The 20178-nt window shown below is 40.6% G+C and overlaps 1 protein-coding gene across 4 annotated transcripts in view; it reads right to left on the bottom strand.

Annotated features, from left to right (window-relative positions):
• Positions 1-20178, bottom strand: part of NEK7 (NIMA related kinase 7) — a 247263-nt gene that overhangs the window by 8931 nt on the left and 218154 nt on the right. For all 4 annotated transcript variants that reach the window (XM_053693799.1, XM_053693802.1, XM_053693803.1 and 1 more), the window contains one exon: positions 9663-9776. In XM_053693799.1, coding sequence (XP_053549774.1) covers positions 9663-9776 — 114 coding nt within the window. The remainder of the gene's footprint in view (positions 1-9662; positions 9777-20178) is intronic.

Below are 20178 nucleotides of genomic sequence, written 5' to 3'. Positions count from 1 at the left end.
GCTTATCATAGAAGAAATAAAAATCAAGCACAAACTTACTTCACCACCTCCATAGGAGGCAAAGTTTGTAAAACTGAAGTATGTGTGTGGTGGGAGGTGTATTTATAGGCATTTTGAGGTTTGGGAAACTTTGCCCCCTCCTAGTAGGAATGTATATCCCATACATCACTAGCTCATAGACTCTTGCCATTTACAGGAAAGAAATGGAAATGTTCATGACTGAAGGTGAAGCAAATTAATTTGTAGTGTGTGGGGTGGATTAGGATAAGGTAATCATTATCCATGACGTAAATGGTGAACATGTGTCAGCCCAGTTCCATGGAGTGATTCTATGAAATCTAGGACAGGATAGCCTGGGTAAAAAAAAAATAAGTTAAAATTAAATTTTTGTTTCTAGTGGGAGTAGACTTTGTGAATTACTCCTGCTAAGAAGGGTTAAACCTGACAGAGGATTGTTTAACAGAATGCTTAAGATGAAAAATATAGCATACGTTATAGAAAATAATAAACTGGTAAAATAATAAAATAATAAACATTTGCTGGAGACCAAGCTGTTGGAGAATCACCACCAGGAAATATGGGTTTTGTAGTTGTCTTCGGGTGCCGTGTTTTGATTTCAAACTGTAACCTGAAGAAGGTCTAGGGTGGTGCCAAAAGGAAAATCCTCTTGAGGAATGAAAAGATGGTGGTTGATGAGGGTTTAGTGCAAACATAGAAGACCTAACAAGACAGTGATTTGCCTGCAAAGGAGCTTATAAAGATAAATCTCCAGTGGCAACGCTTCCAAAAGAAACACGACAATAGTTTGCCTTTAAAGGAGCTTGTTTTTAGAAATATCAGTTGACCCTGATTTTAGCCAAATAGCTCTATAAGAATTTTCTTGCCTAAATGTTACCAGAGTTTAAAGAGAACTGCTAGAGTAATTCCATGATTTCAAAAGTCTGGTGAAGGACAATTTAAAGGGATACAAAACCCAACATTTTTCTTTCACGATTCAGATACAAAAAACATTTGAAAACAACTTTCTAATCTTTTATCAATTATATTTCATATTACATTCTCTTTTAATAATTTTTTGAAGGAGCAGCAATGCACTACTGGGAGCTAGCTAAACCCATCGATAAGCCAATCACTAGGCATATATGTGCAGCCACCAATCACTTGCTATCCCCAGCTTCTGAGCCTACCAAGGTGTGTTTTTCAACAAAGGATAAAAAGAGAATGAAGCTAATTAGATAAAAGAGGAAACTGGAAAATTAAAATTTTGTCGGTCACGTCCCGTTAATACTGCGGTCCATTGTTTCCTTTAAAGAGGTACAGTCCTCCAGGGGAATAGGGGTGTGCTTATCCAAAAAACAAAGCTGCGGCATCCACTACTGATGTTTTCTGAAACTCTAAAAATAGATTTTGAACTGGGATAAACTGTGCGGTTCAAAAATTCATTCTCTCTTAGCAATTTTATTTTAACTTTCTGCCAGCACGACTGATATTTTGAACTTCCTCTATTTGCTCAAAGGTGTAGAGAATATATTTTAAATATTTATTTAAATCTATTTTTAGATATTTATGGCTGTAAAGACAGAGGGCTATTAGAGTGTACTTCTTTAGAGATGAGAAATGTTTGGTCAGTTTTTTCTAATGGTATAAAGACAAAAATAAATAAATAATTATGGTGAAATAACAAAAAACTTAATTTAATAGTTTAATATACAAAGGGGGACATTTCTCCCCAGTCACACACACTGCACATTTATTAAAAGCTTACAAAGAATAAATGTCTGCTACAGCAGTTGAAGTAAAGACTAACCTTGCAGAAGTCCCAGAGGCAAAGGTGCTTTCATCATTACAATCTAGAGATTATAGCTTTTGCCACCATACAGCCTTTAGAATACTTCTGTGGAATTACTAACAGTCTATCAGTTTGTCTCCATACTTTTCATCTATTAATATAGATATAAAGCCATTCTACGGGATCCAAGGTGCACAGCTTTAGTCACATTCACTGTTTTCATCAGAAGAAATTGAAGGAAATTTGGAACCACCTTAGGTAGACATTTAGGAACTGGTCAGAAAATACCTTATCTCAGTTGAACACCAAATGACATGAACGAAAGAAAGATGAATAATAGGAACAGGAAAGAGAGACTGTAGCTCCACTACGTGTAAAGCCAAATACTAGTCAAACTGAATAGTGTCTTTAGTGTGGGTGGTACGCTTCACGTAATTTCTCAAGAGTAGAAATCAAACTGAATAGTGTCTTTAGTGTGGGTGGTACGCTTCCAGTCATTTCTCAAGAGTAGAAATCAAACTGAATAGTGTCTTTAGTGTGGGTGGTATGCTTCCAGTCATTTCTCAAGAGTAGAAATCAAACTGAATAGTGTCTTTAGTGTGGGTGGTACGCTTCCAGTCATTTCTCAAGAGTAGAAATCAAACTGAATAGTGTCTTTAGTGTGGGTGGTACGCTTCCAGTCATTTCTCAAGAGTAGAAATCAAACTGAATAGTGTCTTTAGTGTGGGTGGTATGCTTCCAGTCATTTCTCAAGAGTAGAAATCAAACTGAATAGTGTCTTTAGTGTGGGTGCTATGCTTCACGTAATTTCTCAAGAGTAGAAATCAAACTGAATAGTGTCTTTAGTGTGGGTGCTCTGCTTCACGTAATTTCTCAAGAGTAGAAATCAAACTGAATAGTGTCTTTAGTGTGGGTGGCATGCTTCCAGTCATTTCTCAAGAGTAGAAATCAAACTGAATAGTGTCTTTAGTGTGGGTGCTATGCTTCACGTAATTTCTCAAGAGTAGAAATCAAACTGAACAGTGTCTTTAGTGTGGGTGGTATGCTTCCAGTTATTTCTCAAGAGTAGAAATCAAACTGAATAGTGTCTTTAGTGTGGGTGGTATGCTTCCAGTCATTTCTCAAGAGTAGAAATCAAACTGAATAGTGTCTTTAGTGTGGGTGGTATGCTTCCAGTCATTTCTCAAGAGTAGAAATCAAACTGAATAGTGTCTTTAGTGTGGGTGCTATGCTTCCAGTCATTTCTCAAGAGTAGAAATCAAACTGAATAGTGTCTTTAGTGTGGGTGCTATGCTTCACGTAATTTCTCAAGAGTAGAAATCAAACTGAATAGTGTCTTTAGTGTGGGTGGTACGCTTCCAGTTATTTCTCAAGAGTAGAAATCAAACTGAATAGTGTCTTTAGTGTGGGTGCTATGCTTCCAGTCATTTCTCAAGAGTAGAAATCAAACTGAATAGTGTCTTTAGTGTGGGTGGTATGCTTCCAGTCATTTCTCAAGAGTAGAAATCAAACTGAATAGTGTCTTTAGTGTGGGTGCTATGCTTCCAGTTATTTCTCAAGAGTAGAAATCAAACTGAATAGTGTCTTTATTGTGGGTGGTACGCTTCCAGTCATTTCTCAAGAGTAGAAATCAAACTGAATAGTGTCTTTAGTGTGGGTGGTACGCTTCACGTAATTTCTCAAGAGTAGAAATCAAACTGAATAGTGTCTTTAGTGTGGGTGCTATGCTTCCAGTTATTTATCAAGAGTAGAAATCAAACTGAATAGTGTCTTTAGTGTGGGTGGTATGCTTCCAGTCATTTCTCAAGAGTAGAAATCAAACTGAATAGTGTCTTTAGTGTGGGTGCTATGCTTCCAGTTATTTCTCAAGAGTAGAAATCAAACTGAATAGTGTCTTTAGTGTGGGTGGTACGCTTCCAGTTATTTCTCAAGAGTAGAAATCAAACTGAATAGTGTCTTTAGTGTGGGTGGTACACTTCCAGTTATTTCTCAAGAGTAGAAATCAAACTGAATAGTGTCTTTAGTGTGGGTGCTATGCTTCCAGTTATTTCTCAAGAGTAGAAATCAAACTGAATAGTGTCTTTAGTGTGGGTGGTATGCTTCCAGTTATTTCTCAAGAGTAGAAATCAAACTGAATAGTGTCTTTAGTGTGGGTGCTATGCTTCCAGTCATTTCTCAAGAGTAGAAATCAAACTGAATAGTGTCTTTAGTGTGGGTGGTACGCTTCCAGTCATTTCTCAAGAGTAGAAATCAAACTGAATAGTGTCTTTAGTGTGGGTGGTACGCTTCCAGTAATTTCTCAAGAGTAGAAATCAAACTGAATAGTGTCTTTAGTGTGGGTGGTATGCTTCACGCAATTTCTCAAGAGTAGAAATCAAACTGAATAGTGTCTTTAGTGTGGGTGGTATGCTTCCAGTCATTTCTCAAGAGTAGAAATCAAACTGAATAGTGTCTTTAGTGTGGGTGCTATGCATCACGTAATTTCTCAAGAGTAGAAATCAAACTGAATAGTGTCTTTAGTGTGGGTGGTACGCTTCCAGTCATTTCTCAAGAGTAGAAATCAAACTGAATAGTGTCTTTAGTGTGGGTGCTATGCTTCCAGTCATTTCTCAAGAGTAGAAATCAAACTGAATAGTGTCTTTAGTGTGGGTGCTATGCTTCCAGTCATTTCTCAAGAGTAGAAATCAAACTGAATAGTGTCTTTAGTGTGGGTGGTACGCTTCCAGTCATTTCTCAAGAGTAGAAATCAAACTGAATAGTGTCTTTAGTGTGGGTGGTATGCTTCCAGTCATTTCTCAAGAGTAGAAATCAAACTGAATAGTGTCTTTAGTGTGGGTGCTATGCTTCCAGTCATTTCTCAAGAGTAGAAATCAAACTGAATAGTGTCTTTAGTGTGGGTGCTATGCTTCACGTAATTTCTCAAGAGTAGAAATCAAACTGAATAGTGTCTTTAGTGTGGGTGGTATGCTTCCAGTCATTTCTCAAGAGTAGAAATCAAACTGAATAGTGTCTTTAGTGTGGGTGGTATGCTTCCAGTCATTTCTCAAGAGTAGAAATCAAACTGAATAGTGTCTTTAGTGTGGGTGCTATGCTTCCAGTCATTTCTCAAGAGTAGAAATCAAACTGAATAGTGTCTTTAGTGTGGGTGCTATGCTTCACGTAATTTCTCAAGAGTAGAAATCAAACTGAATAGTGTCTTTAGTGTGGGTGGTACGCTTCCAGTTATTTCTCAAGAGTAGAAATCAAACTGAATAGTGTCTTTAGTGTGGGTGCTATGCTTCCAGTCATTTCTCAAGAGTAGAAATCAAACTGAATAGTGTCTTTAGTGTGGGTGGTATGCTTCCAGTCATTTCTCAAGAGTAGAAATCAAACTGAATAGTGTCTTTAGTGTGGGTGCTATGCTTCCAGTTATTTATCAAGAGTAGAAATCAAACTGAATAGTGTCTTTAGTGTGGGTGGTATGCTTCCAGTCATTTCTCAAGAGTAGAAATCAAACTGAATAGTGTCTTTAGTGTGGGTGCTATGCTTCCAGTTATTTCTCAAGAGTAGAAATCAAACTGAATAGTGTCTTTAGTGTGGGTGGTATGCTTCCAGTCATTTCTCAAGAGTAGAAATCAAACTGAATAGTGTCTTTAGTGTGGGTGGTACGCTTCCAGTCATTTCTCAAGAGTAGAAATCAAACTGAATAGTGTCTTTAGTGTGGGTGGTACGCTTCCAGTCATTTCTCAAGAGTAGAAATCAAACTGAATAGTGTCTTTAGTGTGGGTGGTATGCTTCCAGTCATTTCTCAAGAGTAGAAATCAAACTGAATAGTGTCTTTAGTGTGGGTGGTACGCTTCCAGTCATTTCTCAAGAGTAGAAATCAAACTGAATAGTGTCTTTAGTGTGGGTGGTATGCTTCCAGTCATTTCTCAAGAGTAGAAATCAAACTGAATAGTGTCTTTAGTGTGGGTGGTATGCTTCCAGTCATTTCTCAAGAGTAGAAATCAAACTGAATAGTGTCTTTAGTGTGGGTGGTACGCTTCCAGTCATTTCTCAAGAGTAGAAATCAAACTGAATAGTGTCTTTAGTGTGGGTGGTACGCTTCCAGTCATTTCTCAAGAGTAGAAATCAAACTGAATAGTGTCTTTAGTGTGGGTGGTATGCTTCCAGTAATTTCTCAAGAGTAGAAATCAAACGTCTCTTTAGCAAATGTAATACTAACGGCCAGGTGATTATTAAAAAACGCCAGTACTTCTATTTCCCTGGTGGAACGATATAAAGCCTGAAAACATGGTGTCTCGCTAAGGAGCGTATACTGCATTTTGATATGGGAAGGAGATGTATACATTACAAAAGTGCACAATACAATTCATATTTTAAAAATCTTACCAAACTAATAATTGAACCATTTAAAGAAAAATATGCAGGAAAAAAATGGTATTGTTAAGATGCATCAAAAATCATAACAAAATTCTTCAACAAAAATCATTTTATCAAAAACGCAAAATCTGTATGTAAATTACACAGGAATTAGTTGTAATTAATATGCACAGCGTAGATTGTAATTTAAGTGCAATGGATGTGCAAAAAATACATAGAATTTGTACTTAGAATTACAAAATACAAAGCGTGATTGTTTTTTTACCTCGTAAAATGGGCTGAACATGGGCGTATATGAAAATGTCTCTATAATCCCAGCGTAAATTCTGCAAACATTTTCGCACTGCAAATCTCACAGGTTTTTCTGAACACAGAAAGCAGCGTAATGTGATTTATATTGGCTGCAGGATTATCTTAATAAAGTGCGTCCCTGCTCACTGCTACAATACTCTAGGTAGCAAGTGTCCCTTTCCAGCGAGCTCTATTACTTTCAATAGGAGACATCGCGCCATGCACAGGGACTGCCCCTTTTTTACGATAATTCCACCAGGGAATCACCTGCGATGGTGAGTGAGAAAAACCATCTCTCATCTGGTGAAGTTTAGATCCTCAGGCCCTAAGTGACGTGTCTAACTCAGAAGGTACCTGTGTATGATGGATAATCAGTAACTCATTTTATACTATGCACACCCCACACATCACATATACACACCCCACACATCACATATACACATATATGCAGACACACATCATATACACACATAAATATACACACCCCACACATCACATATACATATCCTACACATGACATATACACACCCCACACATCACATATACACAGATATACAGGCACACATCAAATACACACACAAATATACACACCCCACACATCACCTATACACAGCCTACACATCACATATACAGACACACATCACATACACATTATTTATTATTATCATTATTATCGGTTATTTGTAGAGCGCCAACTGATTCTGCAGCGCTACATACACACACCCCACACATCACATACACACACATCACATTTACACACATACCCCACACATAAACAAACACATCACATACACATCATATATACACACACACACCCCACAACATCACATACACACACACACCCCACACATATAAACACACACATCACATACACACCCCACACATAAACACACATCACTTACACATCATATATACACCCCCCCACACACACACATCACATACACACATCACATACACACATCACATACACACATCACATATACACACACACACACACACACACATATCACATTGGCTTTCAAGAGTGGAATTTACTGGTACTTTTCCTTACAAGGTTTATAACAAGTTTTGGATTTAAATGGACCACTGCAACACTGGGCTACGACTAAAGTGAAACCCCTCTGCGCTTATCTGTATGCAGTTATCAAGATCTCTCTGATACAGAGGAAACACTGCCACGTTTAGGAATTCTGCTCTAAAAATCTATTTTATTTAGCTGTATACCCCCATACTGCCTGAAATAAAAATAGCATTCAAAACCAGTAAAGTATATATTTTTTAAATATTCTATGTATACTCTTTAAAAGTCAGAGAGCAAACTTTCCCTTCCTGCAAGCTCTAGCGCTTCTCCTCTCAAACCATTATGCTAAATAATTAAAAGTACCAGACTCCCGGTAACCTCTCTGAGTTTCAGCAGTGATGGAGTTAATTTATGGTGAAGAGTTCTGTATTTTATTTTCCTGGCTGCTGCTTTAAAGTGGGAAAAAAGCCCTGTCTAACGCTAACTGGGAGAAGTTCTTCTATGTGGGGCAGAGTTTTTGATTCGTGCCCCTGGGCTGTGACTCTGGATTCACACTTAGCCGCAGTCTCGTAGCCCTGCAGGCAGGACCAGCACGGCTTCTCCTGAGTGGTACCCTCATTATAATCCTCCAGCAGATCGCCATGGCAACTGCCATCCTGGAGCATCCCTGTACCTTCCTAATAAGCTACCATGTGAAATGCAAATGCGGACAGGCTGAAAATTAGTCAAGGAGAATAGGCGATGAGGATGCAGATATGTGAAATATTCATGTGCAGAGTAGAAGAGCAAAACGGGAAAGAGAGGGAGGGAGGAGACAGCGTGAGTGTCACAACAAAAGGCTGCCCCTGACAGTCTCACCATCATTTTACATTATTGTATAGGGAGGGTCGGCAGCTGGAACACTCAAATTACATGGCCACTATATATAGATCCTGTCACTTTCTGTCTTTAATTGGAGACTTAAAAAATAAATAAAGCATAATACTACAGGCATTTACGAATATAAAAAAATAAAATTATATTTAAAATGTATTACACATACATACATATACACACACAAACACATATCCTGTTTGTCTAGGTTGCTTCTTTAGGCTTTGAATAGCACCCAGTCCTCAGGAGCTTTTAATAATGCTAAAAACCTTAATTAATATGATGGCTGCGGTGACAACACTCAATCATGAGTATCCAAGGACGAGGCAAAGGCAGACAATGTTCCCCTCCCCAACCTATTTTTCCACACCTGGACTTTGATTACTATGTTTAAAGTAATGATGAATCATATACTTTGTAGTACCAGACAGTGAAACTTTTATGTTATTAAAATGTAAACTGCTGTATTAAAAGTTAATATTTGGACATTATATTATTGTATTACTGAGTGCTGCTCCTCCCTCTGCCCCCTTCCATAGTGACGTAGAGAGCGAAAGGGACTACACTCTACGCAGTAATTATAACTGATGTGCATGCGCAGGTCTTCTATGCAGAGACCAATCCGGCAGTGCCCAGCAATTGGGGAAAAGAGTGCATGTGTAAAGAAGCGAGCTGCTCAGCAACAATACTGATGAATTCTTTCTATATATATATATTACAAAACAGAGATTAATAATATGTTTAGCAAAATCATTAACTTTTTCAGATGACCCTACATTACATGGTCAGTGGGAAATGACAGCTTACTAAGTCATGAGGGTGAAATCCATGCACTCATTTAATGAGCCGGTCAGTGTGAAAAAAAAACAGTTTTACACCAGATATGATAAAATAAATGGGAAGAAAATGAACCCACAACCAAAAGTAAACTGCACCCCTGTCACATCAAGAGACGCAGGACATGCTAGATACTTACATTAGAGCATAGAGTAGAGGGTAGAGAGACAGAGAGAGAGCGAGAGAGATTCTAACACCAGATAATCATGACTTTTTTATACCTTTGGAGCGGGTTTGTACAACTGTTGATTGGCTGTAGCATCTGCCAATACCATAGTAAAAGAAACAGGTACACTGTATGAGAGGTCATAAGTATATATATATGTTCCCTTTAAGAAGAAGTTTATATTTCTGTGTATGAGACTGAAGAAGTCAGAATGAAGGCAGATAGCATGTGAGACTGTTTCTACTGTACACACAGAATGCATCACTGAGTAGACATAACGAGCACAGGGCCCTTAGCTTTACAGGATATACAGCAGTCTGTACCTCTTCAGAGTAGTGGTCAGAGGGCAGTGGGGGGTAGTCACACTGCTCTATCTTCTTACACAGAGAGTAGAGGTTCATCTTGTCTCCGTAGAACGGACTCTGGAGAGCAGCCATCTGAAAAGAAACATATATTTATATACATTACAGAAACAGATCACACACAACTCATTATCTTAACCCACAAAGGCTGCGTTCTGCCTCACTAGGAGGCCCCTTATTGTTACATAAAAACAATACAGTAATCAGCAAATGCTCCCTGGGATATCACCACTTATAGCACACACCTAAGTTACTCTTGTATAAAATCATGCACAGCAGCTTCCTCCTGATGCACAGGTAGATAATATTAGATACATTCTATCAATAGATACTTCCTTATAGTTAGTAAAGGCAGTGTCTTGTTTTTAATACAATTATATATTTAAAGGGACATTCCAACCAAAACTGGAATCCACATGGGTGCACTTCAGTTTTGAATAGAAGCATTTTGATAATATATATGTATTAAAAGAAAATGCTTCTTATAAAAGTTATATCTCTTTCAAAAGTATTTAAGTATGCACCGTGCACCAGCATTTTAAACACAGCACTTGCTCAGAGAGCCTAAGGTGCTTGTACCATCTGGTTATGAACCTGGGGCACGATCCGATATAGATCGTAGTTTGCGGCGCAAGCGAGGGAACCCCCGCCGCCCGTAGTTTCAGCTTGCAACTCAAGCTATCCAATATACCCCGCCGTCAGAGGCTAAAGTGCCGTAAGTCTGACAAACCAGCGATGTCCAGAAATCTGCGTAAGTACAAATTTCTGGAGTCGCCAGTGACTTACGGCACTTTAGAAACTGCCGGCACCTACAAAACCTGACTAACTTATAAAATCACCCGTACTGTCTAACACGCCTCCCAAACATAGCCCGACACGTCTAACCCTCTATCCGCTATCCCCCCTCACTATCCAAACAATAAAAAAAGTATTAACCCCTAAACCGCCGCTCCCGGACCCCACCGCCACCTAATAAAGTTATTAACCCCTAAACCGCCGCTCCCGGACCCCACCGCCAGCTATATTAAATCTATAACCCCCTAAAGTGAGCCCCTTACACCGCCGCCATCTACCTTACCTACCCCCTAAAGTGAGCCCCTTACACCACCGCCATCTACCTTACCTACCCCCTAAAGTGAGCCCCTTACACCGCCGCCATCTACCTTACCTACCCCCTAAAGTGAGCCCCTTACACCGCCGCCATCTACCTTACCTATCCCCTAATGTGAGCCCCTACCCCGCCGCCATCTACCTTACCTACCCCCTAAAGTGAGCCCCTTACACCGCCGCCATCTACCTTACCTACCACCTAAAGTGAGCCGCTTACACCGCCGCCATCTACCTTACCTACCCCCTAAAGTGAGCTCCTACCCTGCCGCCATCTATTTTAAAATTATTAACCCCTAATTTAATCCCCCTACACCGCCGCCAGCTATATTAACCCTAATTATATTAGGGTTAATATAGTTAATATCGTTATTATATTATATATAAATTAAGTATAATAACCCTATCTAACTCTAACATCCCTAACTACATTCTTATTAAAATAAATCTAATTAATATTATTAATTAAAATATTCCTATTTAAATCTAAATACTTACCTATAAAATAAACCCTAAGATAGCTACAATGTAATTAATAATTAATAAGGGTTTATATTTATTTTACAGGTAACTTGGTATTTATTTTAACTAGGTACAATAGCTATTAAATAGTTAATAACTATTTAATAGCTACCTAGTTAAAATAATTACCAATTTACCTGTAAAATAAATCCTAACCTAAGTTACAAATACACCTACACTATCAATAAATTAAATAAACTACAAATATCTAAACTAAAATACAATTAAATAAACTAAACTAAATTACAAAAAATAAAAAAAGATTACAAGATTTTTAAGCTAATTACACCTATTCTAAGCCCCCTAATAAAATAATAAAGCCCCCCAAAATAAAAACATTTCCCTACCCTATTCTAAATTAAAAAAGTTAACAGCTCTTTTTCCTTACAAGCCCTTAAAAGGGCCTTTTGCGGGGCATGCCCCAAAGAAATCAGCTCTTTTGCCTGTAAAACCCCCCCACAATAGCACCCACCACCCACATACCCCTATTCTAAACCCACCCAAACCCCCCTTAAAAAAACCTAACACTACCCCCCTGAAGATCTCCCTACCTTGTATTCACCCAGCCGGGCAGAACTCTTCAACCGATCCGGCGATGTCTTCAATCAAGCGGCAGAGAAGTCTTCTTCCATCCGGCGATGTCTTCAAGCAAAGCGGCATCTTCAATCTTCTTTCCCCGCTCCTCCTCTGCCGCGGAGCATCCATCCGGCAGGACGACTTAACGAGGAACCTTTAAATGACGTCATCCAAGATAGGATTCTATCAGCCAATCGGAATTAAGGTAGCAAAATCTGATTGGCTGATTGAATCAGCCAATCAGATTCAAGTTCAATCCGATTGGCTGAACCAGCCAGCCAATCGGATTGAACTTGAATCTGATTGGCTGATTCAATCAGCCAATCAGATTTTTCTACCTTAATTCCGATTGGCTGATAGAATCCTATCAGCCAATCGGAATTCGTCGGACGCCATCTTGGATGACATCATTTAAAGGTATCTCATTCCTCGTTCAGTCGTCGCGCCGGATGGATGCTCCGCGGCGGAGATGCCGCTTTGCTTGAAGACATCGCCGGATGGAAGAAGACTTCTCTGCCGCTTGCTTGAAGACATCGCCGGGATGAAGACTTCTTCTCTGCCGCTTGATTGAAGACATCGCCCGGATCGGATGAAGAGTTCTGCCCGGCTGGGTGAATACAAGGTAGGGAGATCTTCAAGGGGGTAGTGTTAGGTTTTTTTAAGGGGGGTTTGGGTGAGTTTAGAATAGGGGTATGTGGGTGGTGGGTTGTAATGTTGGGGGGTGGTATTGTGTTTTTTTTTACAGGCAAAAGAGCTGTTTTCTTTGGGGCATGCCCTGCAAAAGGCCCTTTTAAGGGCTGGTAAGGTAAAAGAGCCGTTAACTTTTTTAACTTAGAATAGGGTAGGGAAATTTTTTTATTTTGGGGGGCTTTATTATTTTATTAGGGGCTTAGAATAGGTGTAATTAGCTTAAAAATCTTGTAATCTTTTTTTATTTTTTGTAATTTAGTTTAGTTTATTTAATTGTATTTTAGTTTAGATATTTGTAGTTTATTTTATTGATAGTGTAGGTGTATTTGTAACTTAGGTTAGGATTTATTTTACAGGTAAATTGGTAATTATTTTAACTAGGTAGCTATTAAATAGTTAATAACTATTTAATAGCTATTGTACCTAGTTAAAATAAATACCAAGTTACCTGTAAAAACAGAATTTATGCTTACCTGATAAATTACTTTCTCCAACGGTGTGTCCGGTCCACGGCGTCATCCATTACTTGTGGGAAATATTCTCCCCCACAGGGAAAGGCAAGGAGAGCACACAGCAAGAGCTGTCCATATAGCTCCCCCTCTGGCTCCGCCCCCCCCAGTCATTCGACCGACGGTTAGGAGAAAAAGGAGAAACTATAGGGTGCCGTGGTGACTGTAGTGTATAAAGAAATTTTTTTTAACCTGATTAGGAAACAAGGGTGGGCCGTGGACCGGACACACCGTTGGAGAAAGTAATTTATCAGGTAAGCATAAATTCTGTTTTCTCCAACATTGGTGTGTCCGGTCCACGGCGTCATCCATTACTTGTGGGAACCAATACCAAAGCTTTAGGACACGGATGAAGGGAGGGAGCAAATCAGGTTACCTAAATGGAAGGCACCAAGGCTTGCAAAACCTCTCCCCCAAAAATAGCCTCCGAAGAAGCATAAGTATCAAATTTGTAGAATTTGGCAAAAGTGTGCAGAGAGGACCAAGTCGCTGCCTTACATATCTGATCAACAGAAGCCTTGTTCTTGTAGGCCCATGTGGAAGCCACAGCCCTAGTAGAGTGAGCTGTGATTCGGTCAGGAGGTTGCCGTCCGGCAGTCTCATAAGCCAATCGGATAATGCTTTTCAGCCAGAAAGAGAGAGAGGTAGCAGTAGCTTTTTGACCTCTCCTCTTACCAGAGTAAACGACAAACAAAGATGAGGTTTGTCTAAAATCTTTTGTTGCTTCTAAGTAGAACTTTAAAGCACGAACAACATCTAAATTGTGTAACAAACGTTCCTTCTTTGAAACTGGATTCGGACACAGAGAAGGAACAACTATTTCCTGGTTAATATTCTTGTTGGAAACAACTTTTAGAAGAAAACCAGGCTTAGTACGCAAAACAACCTTATCTGAATGGAAAACCAGATAGGGTGGATTACATTGCAAAGCAGATAATTCAGAAACTCTTCTAGCAGAAGAAATAGCAACCAAAAATAGAACTTTCCAAGATAATAACTTAATATCTATGGAATATAAAGGTTCAAACGGAACCCGTTGAAGAACTGAAAGAACTAAATTTAGACTCCAAGGAGGAGTCATGGGTCTGTAAACAGGCTTGATTCTAACCAAAGCCTGAACAAAAGCTTGTACATCTGGCACAGCTGCCAGTCGTTTGTGTAACAAGACAGATAAAGCAGAAATCTGTCCTTTTAGAGAACTAGCTGACAACCCTTTATCCAAACCTTCTTGGAGAAAGGAGAGAATCTTTGGAATTTTAATCTTACTCCAGGAGAATCCCTTGGATTCACACCAGCAGATATATTTTTTCCATATTTTATGGTAAATCTTTCTAGTCATAGGTTTTCTGGCTTGGGCCAGAGTATCTATCACAGAATTCGAAAACCCACGCTTGGATAAAATTAAGCGTTCAATTTCCAAGCAGTCAGCTGCAGAGAAACTAGATTTGGATGTTCGAATGGACCTTGTACTAGAAGATCCTGTCTCAAAGGTAGCTTCCATGGTGGAGCCGATGACATATTCACCAGGTCTGCATACCAAGTCCTGCGTGGCCACGCAGGAGCTATCAGAATCACAGAGGCCTTCTCCTGTTTGATCCTGGCTATGAGCCTGGGAAGGAGAGGAAACGGTGAAAACACATACGCTAGGTTGAACGACCAAGGCGCCACTAATGCATCCACTAGAGTCGCCTTGGGATCCCTGGATCTGGACCCGTAGCAAGGAATCTTGAAGTTCTGACGGGACGCCATTAGATCCATGTCTGGAATGCCCCATAACTGAGCAAAGACCTCCGGGTGAAGTTCCCACTCCCCCGGATGGAAAGTCTGACGACTCAAATAGTCCGCCTCCCAGTTATCTACTCCTGGGATGTGAATAGCGGATAGATGGCAGGAGTGATTCTCTGCCCATTGGATAATCTTGGTTACTTCCTTCATCGCTAGGGAACTCTTTGTTCCCCCGTGATGATTGATGTACGCAACAGTCGTTATGTTGTCCGACTGAAATCTTATGAACCTGGCTTCCGCTAGCTGAGGCCAAGCCAGGAGCGCATTGAATATTGCACAGCAAATATGGAGACTCTAGCTCTTAAAACAAGCAAACCGGAGCTAATTGTTGGATTTAACCGTTTTTATACACCACAATCCCTGCTACAGCATTGCTGCAGCTTTTACCTTTCTTAGGGGTCAATCATCCACAGAAATAAGCCTTCTGAAGTCACTTTCTGAGCCACAGGACCCTCTCACATGGAACTGCATGCACTGCCTTGAAATTAACTGAAGTGCCAAAATGAGGCCTCCTCCCTCAGTACACTAGAGTGAAGGGGCCTTCCTGACTAGATTTAGGTGTCTAAAGCAAGCCAGATCAATAAAAAACGTCCCCAAGTGTATATGAGCTTATAAAACATTTCAATTGCCATCATATTGTAATAAAAAACAATCGATTTGGCCCCTGACAGTGTCTACCAGCATAAAAATCAAAAAGGGGAAGCCTGTTATCTTTTTTGCTGAGGTGAAAGAAAAATGGCTTACCGTTTTCCCTGAGGGGAAAAATGACTGTCATCTAGCATTAGCCTGTGTTGTTAGAAGGAGACTAGTCATACCTGAAGCAGATAAGTCTGCAAACTGTTACCCCCAACTGAAGTTCTCTGGTTTCAACAGTCCTGCGTAGTAACAGAAATGGATTTTAGTTACTTGTGCTAAAATCATAGCCCTCTTAAACAGAAATCTTCATCACTTTTCTGTTGTAGAGTAAATAGTACAAGCCAGCACTATTTTAAAATAACAAACTCTTGATAGAAGAATAAAAAACTACAACTAACACCACAAATTCCTCACCATCCCCGTGGAGATGCTACTTGTTCAGAGCGGCAAGGAGAATGACTGGGGGGCGGAGCCAGAGGGGGAGCTATATGGACAGCTCTTGCTGTGTGCTCTCCTTGCCTTTCCCTGTGGGGGAGAATATTTCCCACAAGTAATGGATGACGCCGTGGACCGGACACACCAATGTTGGAGAAATAAATATAAACCCTAAAATAGCTACAATGTAATTATTAATTACATTGTAGCTATCTTAGGGTTTATTTTATAGGTAAGTATTTAGATTTAAATAGGAATATTTTAATTAATAATATTAATATTAATTAGATTTATTTTAATAAGAATTTAGTTAGGGATGTTAGAGTTAGATAGGGTTATTATACTTAATATATATATAATAACGATATTAACCCTAATATAATTAGGGTTAATATATATAATATAATAACTATATTAACCCTAATATAATTAGGGTTAATATAGCTGGCGGCGGTGTAGGGGGATTAGATTAGGGGTTAATCATTTTAAAATAGATGGCGGCAGGGTAGGAGCTCACTTTAGGGGGTAGGTAAGCTAGATGGCGGCGGTGTAAGGGGCTCACTTTAGGGGGTAGGTAAGGTAGATGGCGGCTGTGTAAGGGGCTCACTTTAGGGGGTAGGTAAGGTAGATGGCGGCGGTGTAAGGGGCTCACTTTAGGGGGTTATAGATTAATATAGCTGGCGGCGGGGTCCGGGAGCGGCGGTTTAGGGGTTAATAACGTTATTAGGTGGCGGCGGGGTCCGGGAGCTGCGGTTTAGGGGTTAAATACTTTATTAGGGATTGCGGCGGGGGATCGCGGTTGACAGGTAGATAGACATTGCGCATGCGTTAGGTTTTATTTGGCAGGTAGTTTAGGGAGTTACGGGGCTCCAATAGACAGCGTAAGGCTTACTACGGCTGCATTTTGTGGCGAGGTGAAAATGGAGTAAGATTTCTCCATTTTCGCTGTATATTGGATACCAAACTGCGTGGGTTTGGTATACCTGCCTATGACCCAAAAAACTATGGGCGAAGGCAGAAATATACGAGCGTAACCTCTAGGTTACGCCGTATATAGGAAACCAAACCCGTGCAAAATTCGGCGGCGCCGGCTTTTGCGGGCGACGCTGCATATCGGATCGGCCCACTGTATGTTAATTTCTGGCACGATACAAGCACCACTGGCACTCTGAGCAGCTGCAGTATTTAAAATGCTGGTGCACTAAGAATATCTAGTTATGCTTCACATGCACGTGCAGAGAAAAACAAAATTCATGCTTACCTGATAAATTTCTTTCTTTCCGGACATGGAGAGTCCACAACATCATTCAAATTACTAGTGGGATATTCAACTCTTGGCTAGCAGGAAGAGGCAAAGAGCACACCAGCAAAGCTGTTAAGTGTAACTTCCCTTACCCATAATCCCCAGTCATTCGGCTGAAAGAAAATGGAAAAGGAAAAAAACACAAGGGTGAAAAAGGTGCCTGAGGTTTACTCTAAAAAACTGCTGAATTATAATTAAAAAGAGGGTGGGGTCGTCAACTCTCCATGTCCGGAAAGAAAGAAATTTATCAGGTAAGCATAAATTTTGTTTTCTTTCCTAAGACATGGAGAGTCCACAACGTCATTCCAATTACTAGTGGGACCAATACCCAAGCTAGAGGACACGGAATGAACAGGGAGGAAGAAAAAGGCAGGAGGACCTAAACAGAAGGCACCACCGCTTGAAGAACCTTTCTCCCAAAAGAAGCCTCAGCCGAGGCCAAAGTTTCAAATTTGTAGAATTTGGAAAAAGTATACAGAGAGGACCATTTAGCAGCCTTGCAAATCTGTTCCACAGAAGCTTAATTTTTGAAAGCCCAAGAAGAGGAGACAGCCCTAGTGGAATGAGCCGTAATTCTCTCAGGAGGCTGCTGTCCAGCAGTCTCATAAGCCAAAAAAATCAAACTTTTGAACCAAAGAGACAGAGTAGTTAAAGATGCCTTCTGACCCTTACATTTTCCAGAGAAAACAACAAACAGGGCAGAAAATTGCCGAAAATCTTTAGTAGCTTGTAAGTAAAATTTTAGAGCTCGTACAACATCCAAGTTATCCAAAAGAAGTTCCTTATGAGAAGGAGGATTAGGAGAAAAAGAAAGAACAACAATTTCTTGATTAATGTTTCGATCTGACACCACCTTAGGGAGAAAATCCAATTTGGTATGAAGGACCGCCTTATCAGCATGAAAAATAAGGTACAGGAAATTACACTGCAGAGCTAAAGTCTCAGACACTCTGCGAGCAGAAGATATAGCAAAAAGAAACTAAACCTCAAACGGAGCCTGCTGCAAAACTTTAAGAACTAGATTAAGGCTCCACGGGGGAGCAACAGGTTTAAACACAGGCCTGATTCTAACCAGGACCTGAACAAAGGCTTGAACATCTGTTAAGTCTGCCAGACGTTTGTGCAAAAGGATAGATTAGAAATCTGCCCCTTTAGAGTACTGACTGATAAAGCCTTCTCCAGGCCATCCTGAAGAAGACACAAAATCCTGGGAATCCTCACTTGGCTCCAGGAGAACCCTTTAGATTTGCACCAATAAAGATACTTAAGATTTACCATAAGGCATGGCGTAACGAGTAACAGGTTTGCGAGCCTGGAGCATAGTTTCAATGACCGCTTCAGAAAAATAATGTCTAGACAGAACTAGGCATTCAATCTACAAGCAGTCAGCTTCAGAGAATCTAGGTTTGGATGGAGGAAAGGACCCTGAATTAGAAGGTCCTTCCTCAGAGGTAACCTCCAGGGAGGTAGAGATGACATCCGTACCAGATCCGCGAACCAGATCCAGCGAGGCCATGCAGGAGCTATCAGGATTACTGATGCTCTCTCCTGTTTGATACAAGCAATGACTTGTGGAAGGAGAGCAAACTGAGGAAACAGGTAAGCCAGAGAAAACATCCAAGGAACCGCTAGAGCATCCATCAGAATGGCCTGAGGATCTCTAGACCTTGAACTGCACTTTGGAACCTTGGCATTTTGGCGGGACGCCATCAGATCCAACTCTGGAACCCCCCACCTGAGGGTTATCTGAGAAAACACTTCCGGATGGAGAGCCCACTCCCTGGGACGAAAGGTCTGCCTGCTCAGAAAATCCGCCTCCAAATTGTCCACTCCTGAAATGTGGATAGCAGATAGAAGACAATCGTGAGCTTCCGCCCACTGCAGAATGCGAGTCACCTCCTTCATGGCCAAAGAACTCAGAGTTCCTCCCTGGTGGTTGATGTAAGCCACTGAGGTGATGTTGTCCGACTGGAATCTGATAAACCGGACTAAAGATAATTGAGGCCAAGCTGTCGAGGCATTGAAGATTGCTCTCAACTCCAAGATGTTTATGGGAAGAGAAGACTCTTCCCAAGACCACAGGCCCTGAGCCTTCAGAGAACCCCAAACAGCTCCCCAGTCTGACAGGCTGGCGTCCGTTGTCACAATAACACAGGAAGGTCTCAGGAAGCAAGTGCCCCGAGTCAGATGATCCAGAGACATCCACCACAAGAAAAATTCTCTTGTCAGGGGTCCAGATTTATCCTCTGCGATAAATCGGAATGGACTCTGTTCCATTGACGAAGCATGCAAAGTTGCAGCGGACGCAGATGGAACTGAGTAAAGGGAATGATGTCCATGGAAGCCACTATCAGACCAATCATTTCCATGCATTGAGCCACTGAAGGACGAAAAGCAGCATGGAGAGAAAGGCAGGCAAGAAACTTTGATTTTCTAACCTCCGTCAGGAAAATCTTCATGGACAGGGAATCTATTATTGTCCCTAGGAAACACACTGTTGTAGATGGAACTAAAGAACTCTTTTCCAGATTCACCTTCCACCCGTGGGAATATAGAAAAGATAACAACATCTCTGTATGAGATTGTGCTAGTTAAAAAGAGGACGCCTGAACCAGAATATCATCTAGATAAGGCGCCACAGCAATTCCCTGGGATCGGATTACTGTAAATAGCGCTCCTGGAACCTTTGTGAATATTCTGGGAGCCGTGGCCAGACCAAATGGAAGGGCAACAAACTGTAAATGCTTGCCCAGAAAAGCAAATCCGAGAAACTGTCCACGGATCATCATCAATTACTGTTGGGAATATCCCTCCTGGCCAGCAGGAGGCGGCAAAGAGCACCAGAGCAAAGCTGTTAAGTATCACTTCCCTTCCCACAAACCTCAGTCATTCGACCGAAGGAAAAGGAGAGAAA

Source organism: Bombina bombina, chromosome 10, assembly GCF_027579735.1.
Source record: "Bombina bombina isolate aBomBom1 chromosome 10, aBomBom1.pri, whole genome shotgun sequence".
In the NCBI taxonomy this organism is placed as follows: Eukaryota; Metazoa; Chordata; class Amphibia; order Anura; family Bombinatoridae; genus Bombina; species Bombina bombina.
This window is presented reverse-complemented; position numbering and strand designations above follow the sequence as displayed.